Below are 16,543 nucleotides of genomic sequence, written 5' to 3'. Positions count from 1 at the left end.
GGTACTCGATAACCTCAACAGCCACCTGTGGAGATTAGAATATTTCTTCTTCCTGTGATTCCCCCACAGCGAGAGCGTCAGCTTCATCTATCAGGACCATCCTAATAAGGTACAGGCTGTCCTGCTGCTCTCCGGGTGGGATGGGAGGGGGAAGGAAGGACACATGCACTGGCAGTGATGAGAAACCAGATACAGCCCCAGCTGAGATACAGCACCAGACCCCAGCATTGACAAAACCACCATGCTGGAGGGTACCAGTTATGTCATAGGGACAGTCAGGCTCACAGTATCCTGCTAGTCTCCTCTCCCTGATCTGGGATCACCTCTCTCTTGGCAGAATAAGAGGACCCTGCCTGGCCATAACTTGGGTTGGAATCTCCCAGCATACTCAAAAGAAATGGTGTTGATGAGTATTGGAATTCCAATTCACTCCCATAGTGGGTGCTGTTTTGCTGGGGGTGCCCTCCTATAGACAGGAGAGGTGACTCAACCCCATGCATGTCCTGTATTGCATTCTTGGCTGTGGTAAACCCTAACTGAGTGTGGCAAATGAACCCTGGGAATGAAATACACCTTTAGTTCCCACACTTCAGACCCTTGGAACGTGTTGGCCAAAGTCTGAGCCGCACAGAATTTTGGATCTGAAACTTTCAGTGAAAAATGGCAGCTTTCCCAACACCAGAAACATCTGGTGAATTCCCGACAGTTTTGCTAAATTGTTTGACCTGGAAACAGAGCATTCTGAAGCAATTAAAACACTTTTTGTGATGTTTTCAAAGCAGAGTGCTTTCATTTTTTTAATTCAAAAATGACTATTTGGTTTGAAATTCCCTTCCATTGTATTATAAACATTAAAAAAAATTAAAGGATCAGAATGTAAACAAAATATTGCATTCAATACAGGTATTTATTTTCATTTCACTTTTTTAATATATAAGTATCTCACAGAGCTAGAAGGGAGCTTGAGAGGTCAAGTCCAGTCACCTGCACAGGACTTATCACCATCCCTCACAGTTTTGTTTTTGTTTTAAATCTAACCCATTCCACAACCTTGAAAGGCCCCTCTTCAGGAATGAGCGCATAACCCTGGGTTCACAAGGCGAGCATACTAACCACTGAGCTATTTGATTTGGTTTTGGTTTAGTTGAAAGCAAATTTTGTTTAATCCAAAGCAATCCTCCTCCCAATTTCCAATAAATAAATAAATAGCATTATTTGCACAGTGCTCTACTAGATACGGCTTATTAGAGGAACAAATCATGTCCTGTGAATAGCTCAGAAGCATCTCCCAAAGCAACTGAATACATAAAACTACCTGATAGAAAAAGGAACCAATGTGGACAAAGAGAAAGTGAGAGACACTCTCAAAAAGAATTAACAGCTGTGTGACACTGGCAAAGAGCATGTGAAAACTACAGCTACCAGTGGAATTACTTGTAGAACAGTGAACAATGGAGTTAAACTGATTGGAAATCAGAATAATTGAGACTGTGAAACCACGTAATAATTGCATCCAAAATAAGTCTCATTTCCAGGACCAGCCATAAATCTGCCCTATTTGTGGCATATTATGTGAGTCACAAATAGTACTCTGCAGGTGGAAACAGATGGGCAAGTGATAAAACCGTCATCCTTCAATTACAAAGTAATAACCATCACCTCACAAAGGTACCAGAAGGCCCAGCTAATTGATATTGGTAACATATGTTCAAATCCTGAGATAAAAGTCAGTGTACAAGAACAATGGAATTTTTTATTGTTCCTAGACCAACTAATTAGACCAGAATCATTGCCTATTGACATTGTTTGTAACAGCTACCAATCTGATACCTCTTTGGGAATTTCATAAAACAGATGTGGCTGTCTCATTTAAAGAGCACTAGGGCTTTTACTAAGTACACAGAACAAGGACTAACTTGAAGAGGAGATAAAACAAACTTCATGAAACGTGATTGTTAGAGGCAGCCCCATTGTTCTGATCTCAACTCATGGATATACCAGCTGCACCATCAGAGTACTGCCATGATGACTAACTCTACCAACATCACAAATTAGGTCTGACCTAGTTTCACTCAAAATGTTCAGTCAGCAACTGGTTGATGTACTATTCTGATTGCAGCTAAAGTACAGAATTGTATTGTGAAGCAGCAGTTTGAAAAAAAGACAAAAACAGGATTCATGTTTTCCTTTACTCACAATGCCTCTAGCACTAACTTTATACTAAATTAATCAGTCAATGGGTGGAAGGATGCAGTCAAAAACATTCCTATATTTTCATGGTTCCCTAATGTGCTCTTGAAAAGAATTACTTCAGTTTATCCTCTGACTCTTTATTATAGGAATAACAACCTCCAGAAGAGAGGAAACATAATTCAGGTCAGGGAACCTCTAAGAGGCCTCAGCTCAGAAAATCAGTGTAAAACCATGCACTTCACTTAGGTTAAGAAGATGCCTGAAATCAAGTACATGGTTAAGTACTTTCCTGAATCAGGGTCAAAATTAAAATTCTAGATCATTTCAGGTAAGGATCCAACAGTCTGAATGCCTTTTTGACAGTTATCTGAACTAGCAATATGCGATTGGACTGGAAATCCAATGAAATGAGGCTCTCTCATGGGATTCCAGCCCTTTAAAGCTTGAAAGCTTTTCTCTCTTACCAACAGAAGTTGAGGTCTTGTCTCTACAATCCTAGGACTGACAGGCTATGTCAACACTAGCCCCTCCTTTCGAAAGGGGGATGCTAATGAGACACTTCAGGATATGCTAATAAGGCACTGCAATGAATATGTAATGACTCATTAGCATAATGGTGCCCGCAGCACTTCAAAAGTGCTGCTTTCAATCACGCATGGCTCATCTACATGGGGTCCTTTTTGAAAGGACCCCACACATGTCAAAATCCCTTTATTCCTATTTGGCTATAGGAATAAGGGGTTTTTGGCTTTTGGAATAAGGGGATTTTGAAGTGTGCGGAGTCCTTTCAAAAAGGACTACGCATAGACAAGCCATGTGCAATCGAAAGCGGCACTTTCGAAGTGCTGTGGCTGCCATTATGCTAATGAGGCACTGCATATTCATTGCAGTGCCTCATTAACATATCTTGAAGTGTCTCATTAGCATCCCCCTTTCAAAAGAGGGGTCCTAGTGTAGACACAGCCACACAGCAAAAACAACACTGCAGTCAATAATTTCTGATATAATAATTTCAGAAACTTTAAAAACAGAAAATAAAATAAATGGGCTTCCAATTTCATTGTGAATCAGTTCATTCATTTTTAAACATAATTTATAAACAGCAAAGGAAAGCAGATCTTAGTGAAAAGAAAATGGTATCTGGATTCCTCATTTAGTGATGAGCAACTTTTCAAAAGCCAGGATATGCTTGGAAACACATAAATATGTGCATGCTCCATGTAAGATCTTCCAGTAGGATAGTCTGACCTTTGGGATAAATTACAGTTTAGATTACACTGGAGATACATTTAATTATAACAACTGCCAAACCATATTTGCAGCAAATCAATCCAAGATGGATTGTTGGTAGAGCAAAGATCATTATTAATTCATTGAAGGTTTTTCCCCTCCTGCTGAATACAACCTGCAAGCAATCTATATTTTAGAGCCAGGATTCTGAATTCCTTTTAGTGGGAGTGGAATATATACATTTTGGCCATTAAGTTAAAACAGAATTTTTTTTATAAAAAGGACTTTCTATAGCAACCACCTTGAAGCCCTGCAGAACAGGAGATACTTGTCTTTATATTTGTCTCCAGTTTGCCTGTTACATCAGAGGGACACAACATTAGTGATACTAGGTCCTAAATCACCTGCATGCTGGAGCTCATCTGTGACCTTGGGAATTCATGGCCAGATGAGTGATTGGGCAGCAAAATGGCAAATGAAATTTAATGTGGGTAAGTGTAAGGTAATGCATGTTGGAAAAAATAACCCAAATTACACGTACTACATGATGGGGTCAAATTTAGCTACGACAGATCAGGAAAGGGATCTTGGAGTTATAGTGGATAGTTCTCTGAAGACATCCACGCAGTGTGCAGCGGCAGTTAGTAAGGCAAATAGGATGTTAGGAATTATTAAAAAAGGGATCGATAATAAGACAAAAGATATCATACTTCCCCTATATAAAACTATGGTACGCCCACATCTCGAGTACTGCGTGCAGATGTGGTCTCCTCACCTCAAAAAAGATATATTGGCATTAGAAAAGGTTCAGAAAAGGGCAACTAAGATGATTAGGGGCTTGGAAAGGGTCCCATATGGGGAGAGGCTAGAGAGACTGGGACTTTTCAGTTTGGAAAAGAGGCGATTGAGGGGCGATATGATAGAGGTATATAAAATCATGAATGGTGTGGAGAAAGTGAATATAGAAAAATTATTTACCTTTTCCCATAATACAAGAACTAGGGGACACCAAATGAAATTGATGGGTAGTAGGTTCAAAACTAATAAAAGGAAATTTTTCTTCACACAGCGCACAGTCAACCTGTGGAACTCCTTGCCTGAGGAGGCTGTGAAGGCCAGGACTCTATTAGGGTTTAAAAAAGAGCTTGATAAATTTTTGCAGGTCAGGTCCATAAATGGCTATTAGCCAGGGATAAAGTATGGTGCCCTAGCCTTCATAACAAGGGCAGGAGATGGATGGCAGGAGATAAATCACTTGTCTTCTGTTCTCCTTCTCTGGGGCACCTGGCATTGGCCACCGTCGGCAGATGGGATGCTGGGCTTGATGGACCTTTGGTCTGACCCAGTATGGCCATTCTTATGTTCTTATGTTCTTATGATGGGCTGCTGAGGTGTACTGCCTGCTCTACTAACCATGCTGGCCAAACAGGAAATGAAATTCAAACTTTCCCTGGCTGTTTCCTGCACACCTGGGCCATGTGTACACTAGCCAAAAACTTCGAAATGGCCATGCAAATGGCCATTTCGAAGTTTACTAATGAAGCAATGAAATACATATTCAGCGCCTCATTAGCATGTGGGTGGCTGTGGCACTTCGAAGTAGCCGGGGTCCTTTTGAAAAGGAGCCCTGTTTGGATGAGCCGCGCAGCGGCGAGCCACATCAATTTCAAAGTCCCCTTATTCCTATTAGCAGATAGCAATAAGGGGATTTCGAAGTAGCCGGGGTCCTTTCGAAAAGGAGCCCCGTCTGGACAAGCCACGCGGCAGCAAGCCACGTCAATTTCGAAGTGCCATGGCTGCCTGCATTCTAATGAGGCGCTGAATAGGTATTTCAGCACGCTTCATTAGTAAACTTCGAAATGGCCACTTGCATGGCCATTTCGAAGTTTTTGGCTAGTGTAGATGTAGCCCTGGAGAGGAGCGGGGCTGGAAGTGGTGGCCAGAACAGTCACAGTGGGGTACTGTTGGGCACCTCCAGGAAGCCAAGAATGTCAAATTTCAAAATGTTCCTTCTGCACTACCCTAAGTTGACCATGTAAGAATGAATTTGGCGTTACTCCTCGTGAAGAGCAGGAGTACCAAAATTGACCCTAGGAGCCCTTAAAATTGGCAGAACAGATGCTGTAGTATGTACTGATTGTTTAAAAAAATCAACCTAAGTCAGCTAAATTCAACCCTATTTCCTAGTGTAGACGAGGCATGGAGAGCATCTCTGCCTTCATCCTCCACCTTCTACATGCCCTTTTAATAGTCAAAAATCATTTCTCACCTGGGCTTGGTATAGGCTAAAATATGGTTTGTCATTCTCACAAGTTTTAATTAAACCATTTCTAAATAAAGCCAATTGCATTTTATTTCACTTGTTTTCTGTGTGTAGGCAATTAGACTTTTATCACACATTGAAGAAATGAAAAATTAGCTTGACTATCCCTGGAGTAAATGGTGTGCTGTAGCTTGAAATAGCATTTCCCCACTTACCTAGAAGAACAAGCATCACGTGCCTCCCCTCTCACTGCTCAGCACAAAAAGACTAAACTCAGAGAAAGCACTCTATAGTGCCCAAACATTGCGACAGATCCTCAGCTAATGCAGATCAGCCTAAGACTCATGCACCTGCTTATACCAGTTGAGGTTCTGAATCAGGGGCTCCATGTTTTGCTTGGTGTTTCCTGGAGTAATATTATCCAGATAAATGAAAAGCTAGTAACTGTGGTTACCGACTCTTAGACTAAATGTGCCTTCTGGGTCCTTACTTTCTTTTTTTTTTTTAATCTTGGGACAGGAAGGCACTTCAATGTGAATAATTTTGGAAAATTTAGCTTAAACACTCATTTTCATAATTCAATTCATTCAATTTAGATGACTTCAGTGTTTGTGAAAGATAGCATCTTGACGGTCCTGTAGGTCTGCACTGCGCTCCTTATTCCTCAATGTTAACGTCACATTTGGCTTTATTAAAAGTCATTTTGTTTGAAAACATCCAGTTACCCACACATGCCTAAAAATAAGGTACTGTATCCTGGAAAGAATGTGTCTAAAGTGAGTCTGAAAATGATATAGGAAAAAACATAACATGCACATCAGAGTGAAGTTGTGGGATAAAGAGCTAATGCAGTCCTTGGATGGATAAGCAGAGGAGCAGGTATATGAAGTCAATTTTACCCTGTATATGACAGTGCTAAGAGTGACCTGGAATGATGCATGCAGGCCACATTTTAAAAAGGTGCTGAAAAATTGGTGAGGAAGCAAAAAAAAAACTTCATAAAAATTATTTGAGGGCTGTAGAAGATTCCTTATAGTAAGTCACACAAAGAGCTCAACTTATGAAGCATTACAAAATTAATATTGAGAAGTGACCATTGCAGTGTACAAAGGCCTTCACTGGCAGAAAATACTGGTTATTAACATGTTTTTCATCCTAACAGAGAAAGGAATAAAAAGAGTCAATGGCTGGAAGCAGAAGCCAGATAAATTCAAATTAGCAATAAGACCTCTCTTGATTACTTTCTTCTTCTTTGTTCAAAAATCTGGGTTTTTTATTTTGATCATCTCTATGACCATCTCTTCATGTCAATAACGGATGCCTTTTTGGTAGATATACTTTAGCCACATACCATTTATTGGTCTCAAGATTGGCCTAACTCTTCACAGGCACCCAATAGTAATTGTATGCCATTGAAAACGGCAGCAACCCAGAGGTGGCTATGGGCTTTTTTGACACAATGACACAAATGTTCTAGGACAACAACTCATGTGCTAGTAAAACAGGGGCATCTGCATAAGGGTGGTGGAAATTGCATTACCCAGTATGAATATGTGGATAACCATAGTCTACGCCTATAAAATAATCAATGCTGAATTTGTGCCAGGGCTTGCCAGGTCTGAGCCCCACCATGTCATCTAATTCAGGCTGAGGTTAGACTCTCTCAAAAATGAAATGAACCAGGCTGGCATTGCAGGTGCCTCCAGGGAAAATTTGGTAGTTATCTGGGACTCAGAGGCAGAGATCAAGTAAGACACAGCATGCAGAGCAATGAGAGGCAAAGAGCCCCACAGCCATGGATGGCAGGTATAATAGGCCAGGTAAGGCTAAAAAAACTCACTAGTTCAGCTAGTGCTGCCCCACCACCAGACAGCTGGGTTGTAGTGTCCCTGCCCTTCCCCAAAGCCCCCACTGCCTGCTGCTGCTGCTGCCTCCTATGCCTGGTAAGTCTTCCTCCACTACCTCTGCTCCCTCTAGGCCCACTCCTTGTTGCATTCCTCCTCCTCCGAGGGTGGGAGTGAGCAAGTCAGCCATGGGGTAGGGTAGGGAGGGTACAAGGGGTAATAAGGAGGCTGGCATGGAGAATGTGAACTTGTGGACAGTGAACAGCTGTGGTATGGTGGGGAATGTAGGTAGCTTGGACAGTTAATGGCCAGTCTGGAGCTCAGGGAGGCAGAGTTCAAGAGGACTGGTGGCTCAACTGGGGGCTGGGGCCAGCTTGGTGCTGAGGGCAGGGAGGCAGGCCAGGACTCCTCCATTTGCAAGGGCAGAGGAGGAGTTTGCGGCTGTGGAGTGAAGGAGGTAGGGCCTTGAACCAAAGGGGGTGGGCCCAGCAAACTAGCCTCCCCAAAGCAGGAGCTCAGTTGCCACCCATACCCAGAGCAGGGAGGAGAGAGAAAGGGACAGAACTATTTTTTTTTAAAAAAAGGAAAGGTACTCAGTCAGCTCCCTGACCTCCTCTTCATCCAATACCAGTGTTTCTCTGTGCACATGCACAGAGAAACCCCAACTACCAGCTCTAAAAAGCACTGGAAATGGGGGAAAAGCGGAACGCTTGCCAGTTAGGGAAAGGCCAGAAGGAAGTAAGCAGTGAGGTTAGATATGGGGTACAAAGAGGCAAATGTATGCAGGCAGAGAGGCAGGAGAGACAGCTGTCAGGGGAGCAGCACTGTGGCAGCCTTTGAAAAAGCACCTAAGCACATGCTTCGTTTACAGCTCAAGTATTTCTGTTGGCCTCAGTGTCTCATACCTATAAAGTCACTTGATTTCAACAGGCCTGCTCCTCAGCATCAAGCTAAATACATGCTTGCAGACCTTGCTGGACCAGAGCCAGAGTGCTCAGCACTTCATAGTATGAGCTTACGTACGTATACAACCCCAGAGTCATGGGTGGTGAGTATAGTAGTAAGACTAAAGATCTCCCTAGCATGCACCAAGACCACACCAGGAATTATTACATACCTTGTAAGGTGGGACAAGTGAAGAGGGTGGGCTACCAACACAGCAAAGCTCAAAAGTATAGTGCTGAGCCCAACACAGGGGACCATTTGTGCCCCCAGCCTTTTCTACTCTGGTCATAAGGGTGTTCTTTATGAAAATAACTGATTGGGTCTTGCAAACAGGTGACTAACTGTTTTAATAAATGATGCCAGGATGTGACCCCTGACCCACAAATACCCAAGTAGGGCATGCTTTGCCCCAAAGCACTGAAGACCAAATCTTGGCTGGTTCATGGAGGGCCCCTAAGAAGTGTGTCTTCAGAACTGCGCATATGAGCTGTGTCTACACGTGCACGCTACTTCGAAGTAGCGGCACTAACTTCGACATAGCGCCCGTCGCGGCTACACGCGTCGGGCGCTATTTCGAAGTTAACTTCGACGTTAGGCGGTGAGACGTCGAAGTCGCTAACCTCATGAGGGGATCAGAATAGCGCCCTACTTCGACGTTCAACATCGAAGTAGGGACCGTGTAGACGATCCGCATCCCGCAACGTCGAAATTGCCGGGTCCTCCATGGCGGCCATCAGCTGGGGGGTTGAGAGATGCTCTCTCTCCAGCCCCTGTGGGGCTTTATGGTCACCGTGGGCAGCAGCCCTTAGCCCAGGGTTTCTGGCTGCTGCTGCAGCAGCTGGGGATCCATGCTGCATGCACAGGGTCTGCAACCAGTTGTCGGCTCTGTGTATCTTGTGTTGTTTAGTGCAACTGTGTCTGGGAGGGGCCCTTTAAGGGAGCGGCTTGCTGTTGAGTCCGCCCTGTGACCCTGTCTGCAGCTGTGCCTGGCACCCTTATTTCGATGTGTGCTACTTTGACGTGTAGATGTACCCTCGCAGCGCCTATTTCGATGTGGTGCCGCGCAACGTCGAAGTTGAACATCGATGTTGCCAGCCCTGGAGGACATGTAGCCGTTATTCATCAAAATAGCCTATTTCGATGTTGGCTTCACGTGTAGACGTAGCCATACAGAGAAATAATCTGCCCCTTGCAGTGTGTAGCTGTCTATTAGAGCTGTGGCTAAGCTGGGACAAGGGAAAAGGGCACAAGACCCCAGAAAGGGGCATGCTAAGGAAATCCCTTAATTTTGCCCTGGTCACTGGTACTGCTTCCAGCACCAGCTTTCAGTGAGCACTCTTAGAACTACCCCTTGTCATGAGCCACATGGTGCATAGGTCCAAGACAGTCAGCAGTGCAACCCAACCCCCGTGCTCCATGATGCCCCTAAGCCTCGGCCTGTGGGAAGCTGGGACCCCGTAGCAGAGTGCTGGATCACTCATTCCATCACTGACACTGCTCTGTTCACTCCCTCTGGGGCAGCTGGCACTGGCCACTCTCGTTGGACAGGCTACTGGGCTGGATGGACCTTCGGCCTGACCCAGTGTGGCCGTTCTCGTGACACCGGGTAGAGTGCAGGTGCTGGAGGCTCACCAGCAGCCCGCCCAGGGCATGACAGTGCAGCTGGCCAGGGCTGGGCCAGGTAGCTATTGCACCTTTGCAAGGGTCCTGTCTCCGAGCAGCGCGCTGGACCAGCCGCCCTACTGCACAACGGTGCCGCTGCGGAGGGGGCCCAGTGGAGGTCCCACCAGCTCCTCACCTCGCGCCTGAGGCTACCAGCGCTGCTCTGCCCCAGCAAGAGGCGGCTCCGGGTGGGGACGGGGGCAGCGGCCCCTGACTCCCTGTGGCCTTTGGGACTCGCCCTGGCCGGCCGGCCGGGCTGCCAGCGCCCCCTCCCGCCCGCGCCACGCGGACGTTCTGGAGCCGCCCTGAGCTGCCCGGGGGCCCCGCGCGGGCGGGGGGAAGGGCTGCCACAGGCCCCGCGCGGGCGGCCACGGCGCTTCCCGCCTGCTCCCCTCGGGGGCGCGCGGCGGGGCGGGGCGGGGCGATGCAGCGCCCCTCACACCGTTCCGTCCCCCTCCCCCGACCTCTCCGGGCGCTCCCGCCCACGCGCGCCCCCGGGGTGCCCCGGCTCGGGGCGCGGGGCCGGGCTTGCGGGGCGCCGGCGGGGGAGGGGGCGAGGGGCGCGGGGGCCGGTCCCACTGCCGGCAGCGCGGGAGCGCGAGCGCGGGCCAGGACCCCCTCCCGCCCCTGCGGTGCCTTCGCGCCCTCACAGCTCAGCCAGGGCGCCGGGCGGCGCGGGAAGCTGGGGGGGCGGGGGGGCGGCCGGTGGTCGCCATGACGAGCTGGCGCGCGGCGGCGGCCCGGCTGCGCTGAGGGGCGGTGCGGCGCGGCGCTGCGCGGGAGCTGTCCCTTCAGCACCGCCGCGCGCCAGCCCCGCCCCGGGCAGCCCGCGGGCATGGGCGCGCCCGCCGCCCGGCGCCGCTGAGGGGAGCGCAGCCGCCTCCGGAGCCCCGGCGCTGCCCTCCTCCACCTCCCCCGCCCCCGCCCCAGGCGGCTGCCCAGCCCCAGCGCCCCGCCTCGGCGCGCAGGCGGGGGGCAGCCGCGATGCCGGCCCGGGGCCGCGGGACGCGCCAGGCGCCCAGCCGCTGAGCGAACAGGTAGGGCGGCGCGGGGCCGGCTGCCCGGGAGCCCTGCCCGCCCAGGGGGCCGCGGGCGCGGGGGGGCGAGAGGCGGGGGCCCTGCCGCGGTCCGCGCGCTGGGGCGGGGAACCGAAGAGCCGGCGCCCAGCCGCGGCCAGCTGGTGGTTTCCCGGCGAGCTCGGGGACCCGCCGCCCAGCTGAGCAGCCTGGCGCCGGGCGAACCCCGCCTGGGGAGCGAAGGGCCGCCCGGGGGGCGTGAGCGGCGCGGCTGGCGGGGGCGGGGGCGCGGGCGCGGGCGGGTCAGAGACAGGAAGGAAAAGCGGGGGGGGGGGGATCCCCACGGGCTCGCCCCGGCCGGCGCTGATGTGCCGCTTGTTCCCGTCCTAGGGCTGCTCCCGGCGCCCCGTGGCAGAGGCTCACTATGCCGGGGCCGAGCCCCGAGCCCTTCTCGCCGGCTCCTTCGGAAGACAATGAGATCAGCATCAACGTGGGCGGCTTTAAGAAGAAGATGCGCTCCAACACCTTGCTGCGGTTCCCCGAGACCCGGCTGGGCAAACTGCTGCGCTGCCACTCCAAGGAGTCGATCCTGGAGCTCTGCGACGACTATGACGACGCCCAGAACGAGTTTTACTTCGACCGGAACCCCGAACTTTTCCCCTACGTGTTACATTTTTACAACACCGGCAAGCTCCACGTGATGGGCGAGCTCTGCGTGTTCTCCTTCAGCCAGGAGATCGAGTACTGGGGCATCAACGAGTTCTTCATTGACTCCTGCTGCAGCTACAGCTACCATGGGCGGAAGATGGAGCCCGATCAAGAGAAATGGGAAGAGCAAAGCGACCGGGAAAGCAGCTCGTCTTCTTTTGATGAAATCTTGGCCTTCTACAACGATGCGGCCAAGTTTGACGAGCAGCCCTTTGGAAACGTCCGGCGGCAGCTGTGGCTGGCTCTGGACAATCCCGGCTACTCTGTCTTGAGCCGAATATTTAGCGTCCTGTCAATAGTAGTTGTTCTTGGGTCTATTGTGACCATGTGCCTGAACAGCCTCCCGGACTTCCAGCTGGTTGATAGCCAGGGCAAGGCAGAGGAAGATCCTCGGTTTGACATCGTGGAACATTTTGGCATTGCATGGTTCACATTTGAGCTGGTGGCAAGATTTGCAGTGGCTCCTGACTTCCTGAAGTTTTTCAAGCATGCGCTGAATCTTATTGACCTCATGTCCATCCTGCCCTTTTACATTACCTTAATTGTTAATTTGGTTGTGGAAAGTAGCCCAGCTTTAGCAAATCTAGGCAGAGTAGCTCAAGTCCTGAGACTAATGAGGATTTTTCGCATCTTAAAACTTGCTCGGCATTCAACTGGCCTCAGGTCTCTCGGGGCCACTTTGAAGTATAGCTACAGAGAGGTAGGGCTTCTCTTACTGTACCTCTCTGTTGGGATCTCCATATTCTCGGTAGTGGCTTATACTATTGAAAAAGAAGAAAACGAGGGGTTAGCCACCATCCCTGCTTGCTGGTGGTGGGCTACAGTTAGCATGACCACAGTTGGCTATGGAGATGTTGTCCCAGGAACCACTGCTGGCAAACTGACGGCGTCTGCATGCATCTTAGCTGGTATCTTGGTGGTAGTGCTTCCTATAACACTCATCTTCAATAAATTCTCTCATTTTTATAGGCGTCAGAAGCAGCTAGAAAGTGCCATGAGGAGCTGTGATTTTGGTGATGGAATAAAAGAGGTTCCATCAGTGAATTTAAGGGACTACTATGCCTATAAAGTTAAATCCCTTATGGCCAGTTTTACCAATCTGAGCAGGAGTACTCCCAGTGAGCTAAGCCTAAATGATTCACCGCATTAGACTGCAATTCTGTTAGCAGTTTGCATGATATGCACCAAGAGCTGTGTTTATAAACATTTTCCTATGCCTCGTTTCCCTCCCTGCCCCCTAGTGCATAGTGTTGCCGACACTGCACTAACTTTGCACCTAACAGGAAATTTAGTTACAAGGTGACAGTTTTCACATTTTTATCTTGTTGCATAGAAACTAAATGCTCATTTTTCTAGACAAGTATTGCTTTGTCCATGACACTAGTGCTAGTTGTGCAGCGCTGATTTATTACTTTGCTCGTTTGCTTTAAAAGTCCTTGTGTGAGCAGAGAAATGAGCTGATCCAGAGGAAAACACACTCCTGTGAAATTAACTATGAAATAATCAGTTTTCACTTACACTGATGTGAAAATTCTTAATGTCTGTACATTTCCCAATTAATTTAAAGCCATCATAAGGCAAATTTTTAAAAAGAGCATTTTAAAGAATCTGACACAAACTGCAAGTTTTGAAATTACCTGTGAATGGTTTACATGGTAACACATTGTCACTTGATTATGCCTGCTAATTCTAATATCAACCACATCTCTGAAAACATACTTGCCTTTAGCAGTGCTGTGGAAATTGGCATTTTTAGTGCATTGTAAGTTCATTTGTAATAAACACACAGCTGAGTTTTGTTTTGTTTTGTTTTTTCAAAAACTCTCATTATTAAGCTAACTCTCCTTCCAACCATGTCAGTAGAAAAGTTCCAATTGCCATTGCTGGGAACAGAGAGAGTCCACTACTAAGCACTTCTGAAAAAAGCTTACCCAACACTTTTAAATTATGAGAGCTTTGAGGCCACATTTTCAAAAGAGGCCTGCAACTCCCGTGCCTATCAACACAACTAAGGCTTGAGTTTAGAGACATGGTGAGCACCTGTGGCCCTACTGGCTTCAGCTAAAGCTGCAGCTATTCAGAATGTTAGTCTCAAAGAAAGAAGAAGGAATGTGCTCTTCAAAGGAAATTGGGCTCCCCAAAATGGTGGCATTCAATAATTAGAAGCCACATGTGAAAACTTGGGGCTGTCTAGTTTATGGAAATATTCCAAAGTGAATGATCCAGGCTATATTTTAGGAGCTGACATTTACCTACTGAAAGATGACTAATTAAAACTATAGCATATTCATTTCTGATATACTGCCTGATTTTACTACGGAAGACTGTATTGGTACTTGGCATGAGAATTAAAACAGGTGTGCATGGTAAATAATCTCATTAAGCTGTCTACATATGAAACTCAAAGAACCATATTTAGCAAGTATTTTGACTTAAAATAGTTCAGAAAAGAACTCCTGTCACTCAGTTCAGGAAGAAGTATTAACGCTAGGAAAGGCTTAATGTTGCACTTACTGGGCCTGAGACTCAGCTGGTTCAATGACTTGGGTGCTTCAGGAAAGCTGCTCAGGATCCGACATAGTATTTGTAAAGTCTGTTTTAAACAAGAGAACAGATCTTGTTGTTTCATTGACCAAATTATGAATTGGCATAAACTAATGAGTGCTCAGTGTTTTCTTCCACTGTAAAGGTTTAAGGATCGATACGCTCCAAGCAAACAATGGTGTCTCCACTATGTTTCCTGTTTACCGGAGAACTGTGCTGTCAAACAGCTACGAGTACTCAGCTGGCAAAAGGGCTCTCTTCTGTTCAAACCCTTCAATTTTGCCATCCAGTTATATATTGTTTTTCAAGCCAATTTATGGTGTATAAATTTATGAAGATAGTATGTGTTAAGAGAATAGATTCAAATTAGGGAGACTAAGAAGTGACTTAAAGCAGTAAGGCCAAAACTGTAACAGCTGGAAGTCTAAAATTAGACATCGAAATAATATTCAGGCACCTGAAGAAAAATGGCCTGATTATCAGAGCTGCTGAGCATCTACTTCTCACCTTGGATCATAAGGGCATAGGAGCTATCAAATCACAGCAAACCAAAAGTCAGGCTAGTTTGGTGTGCCATCTCTGATACATGCTTCAGAGGAACATGAAGTAGGTAGATGTGGAATAACCTATCCATAACGAAATTTTTTTCCCAGCCCTCTTCAGTTGGGTTATGCCCGTAAGCATGAAGGTTTATATCCCTTGTAAATGTTTTCTTTAAAAAAATCCTAATTGCTTTCTGTATATTTTTGTTACATCAGCAGAACAAATGAGTGCTCAGCAGCTCTGAAAATATATATGTAAGCTATATATTAGTTTATATGTAAGCCTCTGTAGGCAGATATAGGTGTCTAAATTTAGGAAGTCACATTTGAAAAGGTTGGGCAAAGTTTTCCCTTGTGGAGGACTGAGAACAATTTTTGTACTGGGTCACAGATGTAGCTAAATTTGCTGGTCTCAAACTAGTACTGAGCTGGAATATTTGGACATTATCATCAAAAGGCCAAAAGCACTGCACAAGATTACAGGCATTTCAGGTCAGGATTGATATTCCTTGAAAGAAATATGCAAGGGAGCCTACACAGCACTTGTGCACTGGGTGGGCTGAATCCTGCAGCACTGGCAAAAATTTCCACTGGTTCCAAAGAAAATTAGTCCTTCATAAGATTTACCAGATTGTGGTCTACTCAGACTCTCAAGGTAGGGCTCTTAATGTGTCAGCTTCACAAGCAAACAAGTCACAAAGTATTTCAAAAAATCCCAAATAGTATGTTATTGTTAGGCCAGTTATTTCATCAGACCCATAGAACTGTCATGACTTGCCCCAGCTGTTAGTCTAGCATTTTGAAGTTTGGATTATTTAAATAGATTATCTTGTCTTATAGATTTATTATCCATGGGGCCATTGTACAATTATTTCTTCAGAAATTGAATGGAATGTTTCATTTTATGTACATAAAGTGTCCCAAAGCATTACAGTTTTTATTGTATTGGTTGTAAGGAATTTTCTTTATTGCTTTTTTATATAAGTGCTATGGATCAAAGATGCAAAATAAATAAAATATTGCAATTTAGTATGTGATCATTGCCATGATTCATTATGAAAATCACCCTGTATAGCATTGTTAATTCAGGAGGGTTCCTGCACACTTTACAAACTGCTATATTTATATAAGGGAGTTATTTCATTCACCACATAAATGCAGTAACTAGTGGGGGCGTGAAATTTGTTCAGGCTTTGGGACATGAAGTAGCAAATACCATATGCAAAGGTGAACATATTGTCAGGCTGGATTTAATTATCCATACCTGAAACTTGCCCAAGACACTAATACCACAGACAAAAAAAAAAACAAAAAAAAAACAACAACAACAACAACAACAACAAAGAAAACAGTTGAATGGTTGAGCATTTTATCATTTTTTTATTCAATGTAAGAAATGAGTCCTTGACCAAGGCTTACAGCCCTGCTTTTGCAAAATGCTTCATGACTAACACAATATGGAGTGGAGGGGGATTCAGGTGTTAGTTTAATATGATATACAAAATGCACACCCCTAGTCGTACAGCTCTCCTTTGTACCATTGGTTCTGATTTAAATAATATGGCAAATACACCTCTGTAAGGAGGAATGAGATGT

General features: G+C 46.4%; 1 protein-coding gene across 1 annotated transcript; it reads left to right on the top strand.

Annotated features, from left to right (window-relative positions):
- Positions 1 to 10,963: 10,963 nt before the first annotated feature.
- Positions 10,964 to 15,941, top strand: KCNS2 (potassium voltage-gated channel modifier subfamily S member 2). Its single transcript, XM_074985671.1, has 2 exons — positions 10,964 to 11,174; positions 11,544 to 15,941. Exon 2 carries the CDS (start codon positions 11,578 to 11,580, stop codon positions 13,009 to 13,011), a length of 1,434 nt encoding a protein of 477 aa, XP_074841772.1. The 5' UTR covers positions 10,964 to 11,174; positions 11,544 to 11,577; the 3' UTR covers positions 13,012 to 15,941.
- Positions 15,942 to 16,543: the final 602 nt, after the last annotated feature.

The sequence above is a fragment of the Carettochelys insculpta genome, chromosome 2 (genome assembly GCF_033958435.1).
Source record: "Carettochelys insculpta isolate YL-2023 chromosome 2, ASM3395843v1, whole genome shotgun sequence".
NCBI classification, from domain to species: Eukaryota; Metazoa; Chordata; order Testudines; family Carettochelyidae; genus Carettochelys; species Carettochelys insculpta.
The sequence above is the reverse complement of the archived record's forward strand: the minus strand, read 5'-3'. Positions and strand labels throughout refer to the sequence as shown.

What these genes read in the sequence shown, in the direction of transcription:
- KCNS2 (XM_074985671.1), top strand. Translation starts at nt 11,578, where the DNA reads ATGCCGGGGCCGAGCCCCGAGCCCTTCTCGCCGGCTCCTTCGGAAGAC.